A 17725-nucleotide genomic window follows, 5' to 3' on the forward strand; every position below is an offset into this window, starting at 1 on the left:
TGTTTAAAGATGTAAGAGAATAAGAATAGGAAAGGATATATAATCTATAAACGAAGAGCCTCTGCACCGTCAGTATCCGTAGAGTCGTTCTCCAAGTCTGAGTACGGCATCTCGTCGTCGGGGAGTTTGGTCACCTCCTTCGGTTTATGGGTGACGACGACGAACGCAGCCGTCAGAATGATGAAGATGCCGAGCCAGGACCAGAAGCTCGGAAGATGGTGCCATATTGTGACTTCCCAAATGAGGGCATAGACCATTTGCGAGTAGAGCATCATTGATGCCCTACTGGCCTTCTCACGTTGGATGCCTTCCGTCAGTAGGAATTGCATGAAGAAGCCACTGATACCCAGTGCAAAGAACAGGAACCACTGTCTACCACTCTGAGGGACTCTGAATCCCAATCCTGGCACAAGGATGGTGCCTGCCAGACTGATCAGCACTGTGATGCCGGCGAAATACTGAACCATCACCAAGGAATGCACACGTTTGCCAATGAATCTGATCACAATATACACACCACTGGCACCACACACTCCAAACAGAGCCATTAGAGTGGCCTTGAGTCTGTTGGCACTGTCAACGTCAGCTCCTTCTCCGGCATCGGCACCTGCGCTTCCAAAGATGAAAGAAGGTCTGGCGATGAGCATGACACCCACAAGTGAGATCAAGGCACCACCAGCCTCTATCAAGGACCATCTCTCTCTAAGAATCACCCAGGCAAGAAACCCCGTTACAGACGGAACCAGGAACGTTATAACTGTAGCTTCAGACACCGAGAGGTATAGTAGGGAGTAGTACATTGAGAACACCCCAACGAACCCGGTCAGACCTCTCAGTACGAGCCAGAACCTAAGGCTTGGAGGGCCCCATATCTGCTCCTCTTTCTTGTAGAACTTGAGGTAGGTGAAGCAGCCAGCAAAGGTGATGATCATACGGACGAACAGGATTTGGAAAGGATGGATCGGGGGTCCGGTCTGGTCCGGATCCGTCTCCAGAAGCTTCGTGGTGGTCACCATGATGGAGTTGAAGAACTGGGACAGAACTATGAACAGAAGCCCGATGTTGGGCGCAATGCTCTCGTAGTAGAAGGTGTGCAAGCGTGCCTTGTACTGTGCAATGGTGCTCTCAATTGCACCACTGGGTGACAAGGTCTCAGTCATCGCTATATACGTAAAAGTTCACACACGGGGTTGCACGGGAAAGCTCAACAGGATAACAAGGGCTCAGAATCACGTTGATATCACACCAGCACAGAACAACCAAGAGATCTCTGATATGGCACTCTCAGCAGGGGGAAAGTGGCAATTGAAGAGAGGGAAAAACAACTGGAAAGGGCTGTGGATAAGATCGCCAATTGCTGTAAAAAAGGAAGACAGAGCAGATCCAAAAAGGAGAAGATGAGTAATTAAATTGAGACGGCTGAGTATTCTTTATACGGAATTGCATACAAAAGAAAGAAAAAACTTTGCCTGGCAACAGCGATAAAGGAAAACGTTTCTTTTTGTCGCATCCACAGTTTTTGAGTTTAATGTTTTCTTATTTCCGCTTAAGGTTTGTGTTAACTCCGAGCTGATTTTTAAGCGATTGGAAAAGTGTCAAATTGCGTTCAGCGGCGGTGGTGGAGGGAGGTGGGTGTGACGGTGGGCACTGGGCATCTCAGCCTATTGGAATGATGCTTAGAACGATGCTTAGAAGTATACTAATAAAAGCGGTACTCGGTCTCAAAGTTCTCACCAGGCATAGCTGGCTGTCGGTAATGCTCCAGCTAAGAGACCCACCAAGTAGGAGCGTGCATTCTTGGATACTTGCACAGATATCTACCCATAAATTGGTCATCAAAGAAAGGAAAGATTTGCCCATACCTCAACAACAGGGGAAAATTGAGAGACTTTAAGATTACCACACACTAGAATTGATCTCTATCATCATATATATTGAATTCTAACTTGACTGGGTCATGGTTCGTCCAGAATAAACCAGAACGTGTTGTCTTATATATGTAATTCTGGCTCTTTGTTACCCCGGCAACCATAAAAATGCTAGGACATTGCTTCGCTATGACCACCAAGTCAAAGGATCAACTCTAATAGCCAAAGGTGGTCTCCATAAGAATCCAACATGGTCTGATCGTGATCTGCTCGTGGTCTCCACATGGTCACGTTTGCATCGCACTTTCAAGATTGACCAATAGGAATAACGCTTGCATGCCGTGATCCGAAGCTCTTCAATAACCAAGGTGATCAATCCACACCATACACCCTTACAACTTCACCCACAACATCAACCTCCTACCAACGGAGGACCTAAGCAATAAATTCCAATGCCAATCAACCGCATGGTGCCATGCTTTATTCATTTACATCCAGATGCACTGTTTCAACTACTCAGCTTGGCTGTTCAGCTTCTTGTTGATGAGCTCTGCGTAAAAACGAATAACAGCTATCCCTTTGGCTGTGCTTCTCTTCAGCCCCTTCCGTGCAATGATTCCATCGTGTGCGTTTAGCACGTTGACGTAGACAGCAAACTTGCTCCACACTAACGAGTTCAACTTCTCGTTGATATATTGACGGTCAGCGTTCAAAGCCAGTGGCTTGGTATCGTGAAATATCACTGAGGCTGCAATCGGTCTGTTTTCGAATTCGGCGTCAACAGCTTTCACTGATTCGATAGGTGTCAATGTTGCTATCGAATCCCCATGACTGGTTTCGTCCCAATCGGTGTTTGCATCGTACTGGCCAATATTGATGGCGTTCTCAAAGGCCTCGCCAGTAGCCTCTTGTAGTCTTTCCTCAAAGCCGGCTGATAGCTTCGAAGAATCAGGACGCTTCAAGTCTTCAAACTCAACCTTCTTGTGTGTTGAAACGATGAAGTAACTTACAATAGAGGCGATGGTACTCGCAGTAAGAACAACCGGGATCCATATTGGCAGTATAACAGACGCAGCCAGTATTATACCGATAAACCTCAACTTCTTCCGAAGCGATTTCTTTCGGAAAACCCTACCAGGACCAACAAAATTGGACTTTGCAATGTTGACAAACCTTGGCTTCACATCGACACCATGTACCCGATAGGTAGGTAGAATACCATCTTCAAAGTCAAATGACAACTCAATACTGTCCCAATGAGCATCAAATGGGTTCTTATCGGTGATATAGGCAGAGTAGAAACTCACTGTGCGGTCATGTCTAATGTTCGCAAAGCAAAATCTCTCTTTGAATTTACCTAATCCCTCCAGGTACTCATCACTTGCAAGTTTCACAAGAATCTTGGAACGGTCCTTGATGAAGAGTTCTGATCCAACGAGGCCGAGCACTTGACTGCCCAAAAAGTTCAAAATCATAGAACGCCGTCTAAAGAATTGAACACCGAGATGTGGTGATGCAAACGTGCAGAAGAACATAGGCTCTATGTCGTCGAATATCTTCTTCTTCTCCAGCTCTCCGATAACGTATCTTGATACCAGTCCTCCAAGTGAGTAACCAATAAAGCTGATCTTCGTGACAACAACATTCTCACCGTGCAAGTCGTTTATCTTTGCTATGATCTCCACCAGCATACGGTCACCAATCATCTCGATTCCATCATACGTCTTGAAAAGCGAGGAGGTCTTCGGCCTAATGGTGTGGATTTCTTCATTCGGTGAAGATACACAACTCTGAATCATCTCATCAGCAGCCTTCAGATGATTGGCACCGCCCCATAGGCTGTGAAGGGTTAGCGTCAAAACTCGAAGCAATGTAACTCATTCAGTAACACAGTGGCATACTAACCCATGGATTAAAACAAACAAATGTGCGTTGGGCATAGTTTCAATTAGACAACTGAATACCGAAGCTAGAGATCTGCAGATAAATTATATAAGGGGGTAGCCTCTAGAACAGGTAGGGAGGCTGTTGGGAACATGTGCTACGATGTGTGTTTACAACTTCTAGCCGATGAGTAAGAAACTTGTCGAGGCGTGTCTATACACCCAGACATCCAAACACCCAAACATCCACACACCCAGACACCACGCCACCCAGACACCCAGACACCACGACACCCAGACATCCCATCCCATCTCATCACTCTTCATCACTATCGATATCGATAAGCGGGATCTCAAAGTCACTCCCATCGTTCTCGCTCTCATCTTCGATGTGTTTTTCCGTCTCAGCAATTTGAGCTGACTGCTGGATCTTGATGCGTTTGGAAGGGGTGTCGTCCTCTTCTTCCAGTGGACGGGTCTTTGCCTCATCAGTAGGCTGAGCATCTTCACTTGGGAACTCCATAGTCTGTATCTGTTCCTCTGTCTTGAACACACTGACAGCTGGAGTCTCTTTTGGCACCTCCTTTGCGATCTTTAAGTCCTCTACAAAGGTGTCCTTGACTATGGTTTCCACAACAGAAACCTCAATTTCATCCATGTCTTCGTCTTCGTCGTCTTCAACAGTCTCTTGGGCACGAGGCTTGTACTTTACATCGAGAATAGGGAATCTTGGGTTGGTTAGAAGACTCAACTTCTCATTGTTTGGTAACAGTCTCTTAACGATTGGCAAGACAGAGTAAACTTCACCAACACCTGGGAACAGGACCAGCGACTCCAGCAATTCCACAGTGAGAGCATTTATCGTGCCGTTAATGGATTGTTGCTTAACAGCACTGGCAATGATATACTTGATGACCTTAATCTTGTAATTTGCATCGAGTTTACTGACTTTCTTAATTAAAACTCCAAAGAATGATACGATGACCTGGACAGTACGCTTTGGTGGATCCAGTTCAAACAACTCTGCATGTGATAAAATATCAGCCAACGGTGTGGTATCTTTGCTTTTCTTCTTCTTCTTATTCTTTTGACTCTGTGAATTGTTCTCAATGCTCGTTGGCACTGGCTGTTTCTGCAACAGACTCTCCAATGGTGTTCTCTTTGAAAGGAGAAGAATGGAGACGTCAACGAGTTTATTCACAAGTTCAAATTCCGTTAGCGAATCCACCAAGTGTAACAATTCCGTCACAGTTTGAATGACCTGAAGAAGGTCTGACTCCATGTTTAGTGCACACTGGGTGTCAATGTTGATACCTTTCTTGCCCTTTTCGTTCTTAATAGGAACAATAACCTCTAAACTTGACAAAATAGAAGGGAAATGAGGTAATACCAATTTTTTGTAAGTCTTTGAGATGTTAAGAACCAAGTTGCAACCGTGGATTTGAGTCTTGATGATATCGTTTAAAATCATCTGTTTGAGGTCGTGGTCTTTCTTCAACTCTGGCTTTATCGAGATGTAATTTGGTGAAATACCCATCAATAAGTTCCCCAATTGCACCAACTGTCCCAACGGAATACGAACAGGGAATGGCGTTGGCACCGTGATGAGCGCTGTCAACAGTTTTAGCAACACATCAATTCTCTCAGATATAGAAACCAATGTGATCGGTTGGGATAAGTCAATGTGCAGAAATGGGAAGATGTGATGGTCGTTCTTTTCAAAACTTGGCAATTGCTTGATAAGATCCATAGACTCTCTTTCTGAGCTTAGCTCAATGATATTATCATACACCATGATGACATTGCGAGTTTCATCCATAAGCTGTAAGATCTTCAGTCTCCATTGGTCATCAGGCAGTGGTTGAGCAGATCCAGGTTGGGTTTGGTGCTGAGTTGGTTTGATCAAGTTGAGGTACGCATACGTTTGGCACACCTCCTCTTGTAATGAGCTATCCAGGGTGTGGAAATTCTCAACCAACAGTTTGACCAGCTTGGTTTCCAGCTTTTTAACAAATGGTTTGAAAGTTGTAGTGTTCTTTACCAATAGCTGTTTCAAGATTGGCAGCACAGTAAAAACGTCTCTTTCCAAGTTTTCCAACAGAGCTGAGATGATATTCGGCAAGTTTGGAGTGAGAATCTCCCTCGTTAAGACAGGCTTACCTCTGATGCTGATGATGATCGAGTTCAAGGCCAAAACCGCATTCTGGAACACCACAGTGGTAACAGAGGTTTGGTGATGGACCAGTTTCAACAGCGCAGTGATGAAGCCGACACCGGATGTGGTGATCACAACAGGATTCAGAGACACAATCTGCACGATGTGACATCCAAACCATCTCTTATAATCTTCCCTGCTGTTCAACAAGTTTGCAGTTCTTGAAACAAAATGGTTGAGATCTGCCTTTGACGCAGATGTCACGGTCTCTGGGCAGAGATACAATGATTTGAGAACGTGCTTTACATGGGCCGGCTTAGGATCCTCAAGGATCTCCAATATCAAGGAGATTGGGATGGCAGGAGTAACCATATTCCTCACTTTTAGTCTCACTCCGAGTTGCTCTCACCGTGTTGGAGTTGTTAAAGCTCCGAAGAAGTTATGTCCTTGAAAAATTTCACATCGAGATGAGATGCCGATGAGCCCTAAAAGGAATCAACAATGAAAGCTTGGGGACCCGGAATCAAACACGAAGGAGTACTAACGCACAAATCCACGTAAGATGATCAAGTGATCTCCATCAACCTCACAGATCTACTAAACAGCCAACATATACTCACTTTATACCCCCAATCACTCCGACAGTGCCTAATTGGGTGTGTTACCGGATTAGGCTATTTGTCTCATATGGTGTGCTGTGTGTGTTTTTTCCGACCTTCCGATCGATCATCGCGGGTAAACTTTTCCAAAAGAAACATACCTTCTCTCCCATAACAGTAAACAATAGGTGTGTTCTCCTCGTACACAGGGAAAGACTACAAGTATCACCGGAAGTGTTGGTGCTTCGGATACTGTTTTTGAATAGGATACCTCTGGTCTTGACAAGATGTCTACAACGATTGCTACGACAAGCACGATTTTCCACTACATTCCCAACTACATTGGGTATCTGAGAGTGATCACGGCCATTGTGTCGTTTCAACTCATGAAGAGCCACCCGTTATACTGCATCACCAGTTACTCGGTATCTTGTCTCTTGGACGCGCTCGATGGGCATGCGGCCCGCCACTTCCATCAGACCAGTCGATTTGGTGCGGTTTTGGATATGGTTACGGATAGATGTACAACCAGTTCCTTGATCTGCTTCCTTTGCGTATTGTACCCTCAATATGTCTTCATCTTCCAACTGCTGGTGTCCCTAGATTTGGCATCTCATTACATGCACATGTATGCCACTCTACAGACCGGTGGTACTTCTCACAAGAGCATCGACAAGGAGAGCAACTGGCTGTTGAGATTGTACTACACAGATAGAAACGTTCTCTTCACGATGTGCTTCTTCAACGAGTTGTTCTACGTGGCGCTGTACCTTGCATACTTCCCAATTTGGGACGTTACCGTCTTTGGCAAGACTTTTTCTGTCTTCTCCGTCGGTGCAATCATCTCTTTGCCCTTTTATCTCTTCAAGCAGTTGACTAATGTTATCCAACTAGTCAGAGCTTCTGTTCTCTTAGCCGAATTGGACGTTGCTGACTTGAAGAAGAGCAATAAGAGTAATTAGCTTCAAATACAACACTTCTTAGAGTCTTCATAGTCAAATGTTTTGTAATCTTTTTTCCGTGCTACGTGGTATGAGTGCACGTGCATTATACGTCTACGAGCTATAAACCGATGATGAACCTTCTGCACAGTCTTAGAGGTAAATCAGAACTTCTCCTTAGAGCATCCAAATAGTTATGTAACAAGAAAAGGTTGCGTCGAATGCCCATCCCCATCGAAACCCAGAACGCCTAAAAGGCATCCATTCTCGAAATGTGCTTTCACACCTCCGAGGGAAGAATCGTTAGAAGAGATAGACGCGAGATTTCATCACGTTAGTTTAAAACTATGGAAGGTTCATAAGGAGAAGAAAAAAAGTGAAAGAGGAAGGTGAGAAAGCTCTGAACAGTGAAAAAAACCTTTTTGGTGAAAAATTGAGAGGAAAACTGGTTAAGGACACACGCACGCCTCGTCACAGAAATATTAGGGCAGCCAGACCCGTGGTGTACGGGTGTGCTCATTTTCTAAGGGCCGGACCCGGTCATGACGGGGTCCCAGTGGCATTCAGGATGAAATCTGCGGAGTGAAGGCCAACCTCTAGCAGTTACCATATATTCGGCCATGGTGTACGATAGAACCGGCGACTGTGCTGGTTATGAAACATCACAGTGTGATTTCACACTGTCAAAGTGAAGCTCGTACGGTTGCAGTGCGTCTCCTACCAATCTCACCACAAACGGGTCGCACCACACGTCGAAAGCCCAATGCCAGATCGGACTCGAAAAAGCGGGACATCACCATCGGCAGAGCCGTATTTCTGAATGACTTTTGAAGGCTCCACTGGTGTCTTGAACATCATTTCGACGTATCTGATGCATGTTGCACATCGACGATACAACCTAGTCGTCCCAGTAGATATGATATACGTCTAAGGTAGAATGATCCCCCGTTGGGAAACAGATTTTGTGACTATTTTGCGGTTGCTGCTTCTCACGCTCTAGCTGATTGGACCGCACGATAGGGTGTGATGAGGCAGAAGAAGCGCTCGATTCCCTGGGTGAATGGCTGACAGATGTTGAGGATTGCTTTTTACACACACCACCGTGTTCGTTGAAAGTGAACGTATGGAACATGGCCCATTTACTGCAGGGCATTTGAACCGAGCAGGAACACTTGTCGGAGTCCTTCCGGTGTTGTAGCTTGTCAACGTATGTTGGTTGGCATGTCCGACAACTTGTACCTGTAACTTGTAGGAATGGATGTGCCAGCCAGCGCGAACCGTTCCCAGTCACCTCAAATACCAGCTCACAGCCCAGCTCTAACGTGCTACGAATACATTATACGGGTGCAAGGAGAACGTAAACCGGTCACGGTGGTCAGCGTGTTAAATATATGCTGTGCACCGCCTAATAAACAGCTGACGGTGTGGGTCTGCCCACTCAGCCGGCTAAATCCCCCTGTAGAGCCTGGTAGCATCGCGCCAATATAAGGTCTACCCCACTCAGACCTGCAATTTCTTTTCTTGTCAGACAATCGCACAAAGGCGTCCTCCATCACTGGCTCTATCCCTATCGTTCATACTGAAGCTCTGCTCGTCCCAGCTTACCTCTCATCAAGAAACACCAAACCGTTATCAAGACATTGTTAAAACTTGGATCACAACGGTTGCCGAGAAGTCGGTTCTGCCTCTATGCCATGTTCCCCTCAACAACAGGAACCAACGGTTCTACACCCTGGGGAAGAGCAGAGGGGTAGACGGCAAGGACTCAGCAACAGACGTTGATACACATTTGTCCTGCCCCTCCCCCAGATGCCCCCCCCCCCTGTAGAGAGCCCCAAGCTCCAAGCGATCCTCGCAACTTCTTGGAACAATCTGTGCTATTGTGATGCCTTCGCAGTGCTCATGCACGCGCGCCTCTGTCTTTACATGAAGACAGAACAACCTCACCCACACATAACATGACGGCTGAAGGATGAAAGCAACGAAATGAAATGAAAAGAAATGAAACACAGGAGAAAATTTTTCAACCGGGCTATGCTGTGTAGAGCGTACTTTACAATGGTGATTTGTAATCCGTGAGCTGGGCCCTGTTGGAGGAGCAGGGCATGTCTCCAGCTAACGGCAACGAAATGTCCCATATTTGCAGCTAGCCGATGGAGACAAAGCCGATGGAGACAAAGCCGGACAAAGGTCCCACCAATAACCCCACACTGGGTTGCGCGTGGTCCCGAAGCGCACGCTGCGAGTTAAAAGTCCCGACACGTACATTGTGGATCTCATACGCCTGTAGGCAAAAGGGAAAAGGGACCGCTTCACGTTATCAGCTGTAGCTTTCCTTTTTGTCCTCTAAACGGGCCTCTGTATACCTGTGGCAGTTCGTGGTATAAAAGCAACACACAATTCCACATTTTCTGTCTCTGCACCAACGGTTTCTGGAGCAAATACTCAGACAACCAAGGACAAGACTTTTAGACATGTCGGACAAGGAAAACCAAACACTAAACAACCCTCAGACACAGGATTATGCGTCGACTGGAGGTAAACCGGACGTCGAACACGGGGAGATTCCCGTGTCGAAGGTGTACACCACAGGCGACCAGGATGAGTACCTCATGATTGGCCACCAGAAGGTTCTGCGCTCCGAGCTTTGGACAGCATTCGGTGGTGATTTGCAGCCAGGTGTGCACGCCCCGCCACCACAGCGTTTGGCCAACCCTGCTCCGCTGGGGTTGTGCGGTTTCGCATTGACAACGTTTGTGCTGTCCATGGCGAATGCGCGTGCGATGGGTGTCACGATCCCAAACGCAGCTGTTGGTGCTGCGTGCTTCTACGGTGGGTTGGTCCAGCTGCTCGCAGGTATGTGGGAAATCTCGTTAGATAACACATTTGGTGGCACAGCTTTATCGTCGTATGGTGGATTCTGGATGAGTTGGGCCGCGATTCAGATCGATTGGTTCGGTATCAAGAAAGCCTATGACGATCCAATCATGCTGGCCAACGCCGTCGGGTTCTTCCTCCTGGGCTGGACCATATTCACCTTCATGCTCGTTCTCTGCACCGTGAAATCAACGGTTGCCTTCTTCTCCCTGTTCTTCTTCTTGGATATCACTTTCCTACTGCTGACCATTGGAGAGTTCACGCGTAAGACCGGTGTCTCAAGAGCCGGTGGTGTCTTTGGTGTCATCACCTCCTTCATCGCTTGGTATAACGCATTTGCAGGTTTGGCGACGAAGGAGAACAGTTATGTCGTTGCTATTCCACTTCCTTTGCCTGGTGCAAAGCGTTCTTGAACAGTATAGACCCAAGGTCCGGTATCCTTTGCACTTGAGACGACCACTCGCGCTCCAATCTTGTTATTTATTGTATTTATTTCACTCTTAATGCCAATCTGTAATACTCTCAAAACATTACCGTAGGTACAGCTCACATCTGTGGTTATGGAACCACAAGACACATGAGGCCATGCCTATATCCTCCTCCATATTGGTGATGGTTTGCAGAGTTGATTCCACAGCCAGTTATGTACTCATACTGAAAGAAGAACAGTCTACAGCATATATAGCCCCTTATACCTGAACAAGGCACATCTGCATGTGGAGCCAGAACCACGTTGTAATACCTAACAAGGGCGTGTAGATCTACCGTGTACACGAGTTCTCTGCATCAGTGCTTCCCCTCTGGTGAACCACTGTCCACCTTGGCTAATCACAGTGACACCAATCGTACAGCACGTTTAGCTGCTTCTCACAAATCACAACTCCACCCTTCATCCGCACCACAACTTGGTGGGGAAATGACCCCAGCGTTGTGCTAAGAGAGACCAATCCACTTAAAAGTCTGGGGCGCCCACTCTCAACATTTTATCAGCCGTCTTCAATGGAATGGGACCATCTCAGTCTATATCAACAAGTATGTGGTGTTGGGATGGTCCACACAGCCATGAGACGTTAGACGTCAGCTTCTCCACTGTTGAGATCCCTTGGGGTAGCGCAGAGTGCCTTTAAAAGTTGCGTGTAATTCTGCTTCGAGGTATTCGCTCATTTTGAACTCTATTCCTCCTGTAACTGTGGAGATTCGAGATTTGGGAACGCATGGCGGATCATGGAGTTTGTGCAGGAAACGATTAGTGCTGGGGCAACCACTGGTGCATCCACTGGTTGCAATAGAGATGATCCCATAAGCCAGGGGAGATTTGGAATAGGCTGAAGCAGGGTGCTAACCATTGGAAGGCAGAGATGGTCTTTGAACAGGCTGAGGCTCGCCTGATCCCCCTCCCCCTCACAAGTTTACTCCACATTCCATCTATGCTGGTTGTTTGTGCGTACTCAGTAAGCAACCATGCGATTCCTAGGTGGACTTTGAAGGGTAGTCTCCACCTTCAACATTCGAAAAGCAGTACTGCTTTAGGGTGGTGATGAAGATGCTGAATTTGAAGTTGTGGTGTAGTACTTGTTGTGAAACCTTCACAGAAAAAGAGGTGCAATGATGGAATTGGAGAACTCGTTCAAAAATGGGGTCCAAGACCAACTATAAGAACTATAGACACTCCACCAGGACTGAATATATCATGTTGCTGTTGAGAAAACTACAGTATAAGTACAACAAGTAAAAAGTCAAGATGTCTAGTATTAATGAGGACTTGGAGAAAATTTCTTCACTGGGAGAGTTGAACTACGATTCCCACCCAATCTCTCAGGTTAGAACAGCAGGTCCTAACGATGAGTTTGTCATGCTTGGAAGAATGAAAGTTCGTAAGTCAGAGTTATGGAGTGCTTTCGGTGGTGATCTTCAACCTGGTGTCCACGCTCAACCACAACGTAAGTTTGCCAATCCAGTCCCTATTGGTCTCTGTGGGTTCGCGTTAACAACACTGGTTCTCAGTATGGCTAATGCAAGGGCAATGGGTATCAGAACGCCAAATGTTGCAGTTGCACCTGCGTTTTTCTATGGAGGATTTGCGCAAATCTTAGCCGGAATGTGGGAAATTGCCCTTGAGAACACTTTTGGTAGTGTGGTTCTAACATCGTATGGCTGTTTCTGGTTGAGCTGGGCAGCTATTGAAATTGACTGGTTTGGAATCAAAGCTGCCTACGACGATCCAATCGAACTGGAAAATGCTATAGGATTCTTCCTGCTAGGTTGGGTAATCTTTACTTTTCTGATTCTGCTTTGCACCATGAAGTCCACTGTTGCCTTCTTCTCCATGTTCTTTTTACTTGAAATCACATTCATCCTGTTAACGGTGGCTTCGTTCACACGTCACGTTGGTTGCCAAAGAGCTGGTGGTGTGTTTGGTGTGATTACTGGATTTCTGGCTTGGTACAATGCGTACGCAGGTATCGCTACAAAGGAGATCAGCTACTTCGTTCCAAAGCCATGGCCACTCCCAGGTGCTAGCCATTTGTGATTACTTGGGACTTCCATAATAAGAGGTTGATAGGGCTTAATTTGCCTTTGTTACTGTCCCAAAAGAGAATGAGAATTTATAACACAATATATACGATTTGAATTATACATGTAACAACCAGTAATTTTATTTTCCTAAAGACGCCAACAGTGTTTTTTATTCTTATTAATTTACAATTGTCCTTCACTGTTCAGTCACGTAGAAATTTCAGGTAATCTCACGTTATCTACCATGTAATATCTTCCCTGTCTAAAAATAACCAACATCAGCTTTCCTGGTTTCTAAATGCGTTACAAGCTCATTTGGGCTCTTGTATTCATTTCACTTATGCTGAATACACCATCTTCTAGTGACTGCTGATATGCATGTTTCCTCATCGTGACGCATGCAGCTGCATTCCAGAATGCATGACCGGTGAAAGCAGATTGAAAAAAAGGAAGTGCTTCCACTCAGAGTCGAACTGAGGATCGCTACATTACTAGTGTAGCGCCTTACCAACTTGGCCATAGAAGCTTCTTCTTGTTTTGAAAATTTTACAGTGTCCCTAGACACATAGATAGTCATAATACAGGTGATGAGGGCACTCTGTACTGAACGTTTCGTAGAATCACATGTAATGCGAACCTGGGAACAACATCATTTGTCAGCAAGTTACTAATACGGAATGACGATAAACTCACAAACAGAAGGGTTCAATTGATCAATGGCAAATCCCTGAAATGGTGAAGTATCTTTTTTATACAGCTACGAATTGAAAGAGTTCTGAAGCCATCGTTCGCCGGCACAGTGAATTGTGCCTGGAGAAAAAATTACTGTGGCACCCCCTCTTCGGGGATGCATCAACGAGCCTGGGAAATACAAAATAGCGCTCTTTTTTTCTCTCCCACCTCTCCAGCAATAGCTACAGGGACTTTGATCTCATAGTATAGAAATACATAGGTTATATCGTGCAAAACAAGATGGCTATTAAGGGTTTGGGTGTCGTTGACCAGAAATATGATGGTTCGAATTTGAAGATCGGTATTGTCCATGCTCGCTGGAACACAGCTATCATTGATGCGCTCGTCAGTGGTGCCATCAAGAAACTCAAGGAGTTTGGGGTTAAGGAGGAGAACATCTTTGTTGAGACCGTTCCAGGTTCTTTTGAATTGCCATTCGGTACCAGAAAACTCCAAGAGAAGCTTAGAAAGACTGTTGGTGTTGAGCTGGATGCTATCATTCCAATTGGTGTCTTGATTAAAGGTTCCACCATGCACTTTGAGTACATCTGTGACTCAACCACTAATGCCCTTATGAGATTGAACGAAACCCTTGAAATCCCAGTTATCTTTGGTGTCTTGACGGTTCTTACAGAGGAACAAGCCGAAGTTAGAGCAGGATTGAAGCCAGGCATGCACAACCACGGTGAAGATTGGGGTGCTGCTGCTGTTGAGATGGCTACAAAGTTTGTTAAGTATGAGCATGGCCACATCAACGTCTAACTCTGCAATAGATAACTTGCCACGAGCATATCGGGAAGGATTAGACAAAACGAAAAGAACTAAAAATTCCAAAGTGATATTGTATTTACGCTAATTTGATGTAACAAAGAGTGATAAGTAGAAGAACTTAACTCTTGTAATCTCAATGGTTTTTGTTGTAACTGTGCGGTCTGCCTGGATTGCCCTGTTGCAATTGCATTGGTACAGGCCCACCAACTTGATAACCTCTCGCATACCCACCAGAATACCCCATTGGTGCACCAGGCATCATTCCTGGTTGGATGTACATCGGTTGTAATGGCTGCACTGATAATCCTGGTTGTGCCATTTGAGGTGAAAGGCGCATAGGTTGCATGAAGGGTTGTGGCGGATACAAGAACTGTCCTGGCGCATTCATCATCGGCATTGGTTGAAACTGTTGTTGAGGTATGGAGGCAAACATAGGAGACTTCAACGTGGAAGGATCAGGGAAAAAAGTTCTGTACGAAATTGTACTATCACTCCATGTTGGTGGTGTGTTGAAGGGTCTTTCAAGCGTGAAAGGGTGCTTCACATCCTTCTTTGGTAGTGAATTGTACTCAGCACGGCATGCTTTGAAGAAGTTAAAATTATCTCCCAGTTTTTTCTTCTTGTCTACTGATGGTAATTTGTCTGGAGCAAACAAAGACATATGTGATCTTTTTGATCTGTATCCCGATTGTGCCAATCTTGGCGAGTTGACATTGAAATGAGGAGTGGATACATTAGACACAACTGGACTTGAAGAGGATGAGTTGAAAGAAGGGGTGAATGGCACAGCCTTTGCATTCAACTTATGATGGTGCTTGCATGAAGAAAGTTCAGCCTTTTTGGATACAGGCGTATTAGTAGCACTTGTTTGTGCAGAAGCAACCTTTGAGAGACTTTCTTGGGCTTGAGATTGAGGGGGAAGAGCATTTTGTTTTGTTGTACTGTTCCTTTCTTTCGACTCAGCCTCGGACTTTTTCACAATCTCATCCTGTTTTTGCTTATCCTTGGTAATTATAGGTAACAAATCTTCAGGAATTTTTGAATGAATCTTAAAGTTTTGTGAGAACTCCTTCAATGAGTTGATCTCTTTCAAGTTGCTGTTCTTTTTCTGATCCTGTGATTTAGAATTCGTCACAGAAGATTTAACCGTGGACACTGGTGGTTTTGAGGGAATCGTGGCAGGCTTTGCTTGTTCCTGGGAAGGTTTTTGCAGCGATGTAACCTTAGACGACGAGACGATTGACGGATCAATGTGTTCCAATCTAGACCTCTGTGTTGGAGGAATATATTTACTCTTGACTTCACTCTCAAACGTTGCATTCTTACTATCTTTGTTCATCAAAGAATTGAACAACGCATCACCCTTGGAGACTGTCTTGGCCGATCTATCAACTCCAGAATATTTATCCTCTTCATCAATTCCACTATCATCAAATGCAACACCACGCTCCTCAGCCAAATGGGCATTTCCTGAATGGCCCTGAGACTCTATATCCTTCGCCAACGCATCTGCTATTTCCAAATTCTTTTTGTAGTTTGGATCATCCTTGTTGATTTTTGTAGTGTACATGTGTTCATCAAACTCAGATTTAATACCAAATTTTCTTTCGTTCGTTTGGAATTGATCCCAGTTATCAGTTTTGGAGTCTTCAAGCGTCAACCCCTCAAGCTCCAGACCAGTACTCTCTCCAACTTCTGGGACCCATTTTTCAATGTTTTCACCACGACGTGGTGCACTTGCCTTATTAGCAGAGATATCAGAATCTGTTTTGAAGCTACCAATGTTTCTAACAACCGCTTCGTTGAAGAGGTCAACGCTGGATATTTCGAAATCAGTAAAGTCTTCAAAATTCACAGCAACAACACTAGAATCCTGCTTAATGACTACTTTCATCGTTGTTGGGTCAATATTTTCCAGCGTCCCTTCCAGGTATTCACCAGAGTTTGTTGCAATCCTTATATGCGCGCCTATAGAGCACATAATCAAATACAAAAGACGATCCTTCTGATGTGATTGAAATTCGGCATCAGTCACCTTGTCAGTGTTTATAACGGCACCATTGGAACCGCCGTTGCCATTGACGTTGGTCCCAGAACCAGAATTCCCAGTGTTACGACGATGCGAGTGGCCTTTGGAACCAGAACGGCTGCCATATGGCTGAGTTTCGAAGCTTTTGCGATTGCTTTGCTTTGACATTGAAGAAGAACGCTGGCCCTTTATGTGTCACAGGGGGAGAGATGCGCCAACAGCCAGGCAAACAAGAGCCACCAAGAGGTGTATAAAAAGCGAGTCCCACGGAAAGATAAGCACAGGAAGATCAACCAGATACGGTGTTGTTAATCTCACAAACGGTCAATGTTCCACGGAGTAAACAACGGATAAGCGCCACAACACTTAGTCCACACACAAAAAGGGAATACACAGAGACCTTTTCGCCCTTTCGATCTGTACGAAGAGAGATAAACAAACAAGGGGCGGGGCGGAGACAACAGCACGAGAGCTCAACAAGAAGACTCTTACTTACAGCCCTTAGAGTTCTAAAGAAGCAGGGGAAAACAGGTGATGTCTTCCTTTGTTCTCCAAGAAGAATTGAACAAATCCAAGTTTCTAGACGAAAAAGGTGGGCCTTTTCTTTCGTGTATTTTTTTGGTGTGTGTGTTTGTTTGTTTTGGTTTGTAGTTTTTTTCACTTCTTTTGTAATGGGGGCGGGAAGGCAGGGTAATGGCGTGGGTGGCCCTATCGAAAGTGCTTGAACTATGTGAAAAAGTCAACAGAAATCAACGGAGTGTCAGCAGCCTTTTGTTGATGTAGTGAGAAAGTGTCTGGGTGTTAATCGAAACGATATGGTGAGTGATAGTGCGACTCATTGCAGCTGCTGATAATGCTGTTACTAACATTGTGCGTCTTTTTTGTGCTTTAGCTGCCAATATACCTTGTGACACATGCAAAGGGACAACCACTTCTTGTGGAGCTCAAATCCGGCGAAACAGTTAACGGCATCCTGATCGAGGCTGATAGTTGGATGAACGTGACTTTGAAAGATGCCATCGAGACGAGTGCCGATGGTGAAACGTTCACCAAGCTGAGTGAGATCCTTGTTAAGGGTAAAGATATCAAATACCTTAGATTGCCACAAGAATTGATTCCTCAGGTGAAGGCAATGAACAGCAGAAACCAACAGCAGAGAAACAGATCAAATAACGAGAACAATGATAGAAGGGGCAACTACAGCGGTAATAGACACAACAAAAGCAATTACAACAGACAACAGGGCGGTTATAATCAAGGCCGTGGAGGACGCCATAACAATAACCACAACAATAACCATAACAACAACAGCCATAACCACCAGAACCGCTCCCAAAGTTAGACGCTCTTTTT

General features: G+C 45.3%; 9 protein-coding genes and 1 non-coding gene across 10 annotated transcripts; 5 read left to right on the top strand and 5 right to left on the bottom strand.

The window, feature by feature from the left end:
- Positions 1-44: 44 nt before the first annotated feature.
- Positions 45-1160, bottom strand: CYBJADRAFT_176194 (DMT family transporter; the record flags this gene model as incomplete). The annotated part of the gene is made up of 1 exon (XM_020216773.1): positions 45-1160. One exon carries the CDS (start codon positions 1158-1160, stop codon positions 45-47), a length of 1116 nt encoding a protein of 371 aa, XP_020073174.1.
- A 960-nt stretch (positions 1161-2120) lies between these two features.
- Positions 2121-3937, bottom strand: CYBJADRAFT_7548 (lipase ROG1 family protein). The gene is made up of 2 exons (XM_020217919.1): positions 3774-3937; positions 2121-3707 (listed from the first exon to the last, which is right to left on the bottom strand). The coding sequence occupies exons 1-2, from the start codon at positions 3806-3808 to the stop codon at positions 2381-2383; spliced, it is 1362 nt and encodes a 453-aa protein (XP_020073175.1). The 5' UTR covers positions 3809-3937; the 3' UTR covers positions 2121-2380.
- A 60-nt stretch (positions 3938-3997) lies between these two features.
- Positions 3998-6503, bottom strand: RIX1 (Rix1p). Its single transcript, XM_020214054.1, has one exon. The coding sequence runs from the start codon at positions 6276-6278 to the stop codon at positions 4068-4070; it is 2211 nt and encodes a 736-aa protein (XP_020073176.1). The 5' UTR covers positions 6279-6503; the 3' UTR covers positions 3998-4067.
- A 181-nt stretch (positions 6504-6684) lies between these two features.
- Positions 6685-7500, top strand: PIS1 (CDP-diacylglycerol--inositol 3-phosphatidyltransferase). The gene has a single exon (XM_020214055.1). The coding sequence runs from the start codon at positions 6793-6795 to the stop codon at positions 7465-7467; it is 675 nt and encodes a 224-aa protein (XP_020073177.1). The 5' UTR covers positions 6685-6792; the 3' UTR covers positions 7468-7500.
- A 2420-nt stretch (positions 7501-9920) lies between these two features.
- CYBJADRAFT_123057 (acetate uptake transporter family protein) lies at positions 9921-10736 on the top strand (the record flags this gene model as incomplete). Its single annotated transcript, XM_020212461.1, has 1 exon — positions 9921-10736. One exon carries the CDS (start codon positions 9921-9923, stop codon positions 10734-10736), a length of 816 nt encoding a protein of 271 aa, XP_020073178.1.
- A 1130-nt stretch (positions 10737-11866) lies between these two features.
- On the top strand, positions 11867-12891 carry CYBJADRAFT_7539 (acetate uptake transporter family protein). The gene has a single exon (XM_020217917.1). It carries the CDS (start codon positions 12065-12067, stop codon positions 12851-12853), a length of 789 nt encoding a protein of 262 aa, XP_020073179.1. The 5' UTR covers positions 11867-12064; the 3' UTR covers positions 12854-12891.
- A 402-nt stretch (positions 12892-13293) lies between these two features.
- CYBJADRAFT_t16 lies at positions 13294-13366 on the bottom strand. The gene has a single exon. It is a non-coding gene; the product is annotated as a tRNA-Thr (tRNA).
- A 155-nt stretch (positions 13367-13521) lies between these two features.
- Positions 13522-14458, top strand: RIB4 (lumazine synthase RIB4). Its single transcript, XM_020214056.1, has one exon. The coding sequence runs from the start codon at positions 13813-13815 to the stop codon at positions 14332-14334; it is 522 nt and encodes a 173-aa protein (XP_020073180.1). The 5' UTR covers positions 13522-13812; the 3' UTR covers positions 14335-14458.
- PBP1 (Pbp1p) lies at positions 14406-16710 on the bottom strand. The gene is made up of 2 exons (XM_020217931.1): positions 16459-16710; positions 14406-16365 (listed from the first exon to the last, which is right to left on the bottom strand). The coding sequence occupies exons 1-2, from the start codon at positions 16538-16540 to the stop codon at positions 14477-14479; spliced, it is 1971 nt and encodes a 656-aa protein (XP_020073181.1). The 5' UTR covers positions 16541-16710; the 3' UTR covers positions 14406-14476.
- A 461-nt stretch (positions 16711-17171) lies between these two features.
- LSM4 (U6 snRNA complex subunit LSM4) lies at positions 17172-17720 on the top strand. The gene has a single exon (XM_020214057.1). It carries the CDS (start codon positions 17367-17369, stop codon positions 17712-17714), a length of 348 nt encoding a protein of 115 aa, XP_020073182.1. The 5' UTR covers positions 17172-17366; the 3' UTR covers positions 17715-17720.
- Positions 17721-17725: the final 5 nt, after the last annotated feature.

Source organism: Cyberlindnera jadinii (genome assembly GCF_001661405.1).
Source record: "Cyberlindnera jadinii NRRL Y-1542 unplaced genomic scaffold CYBJAscaffold_1, whole genome shotgun sequence".
In the NCBI taxonomy this organism is placed as follows: domain Eukaryota; kingdom Fungi; phylum Ascomycota; class Saccharomycetes; order Phaffomycetales; family Wickerhamomycetaceae; genus Williopsis; species Williopsis jadinii.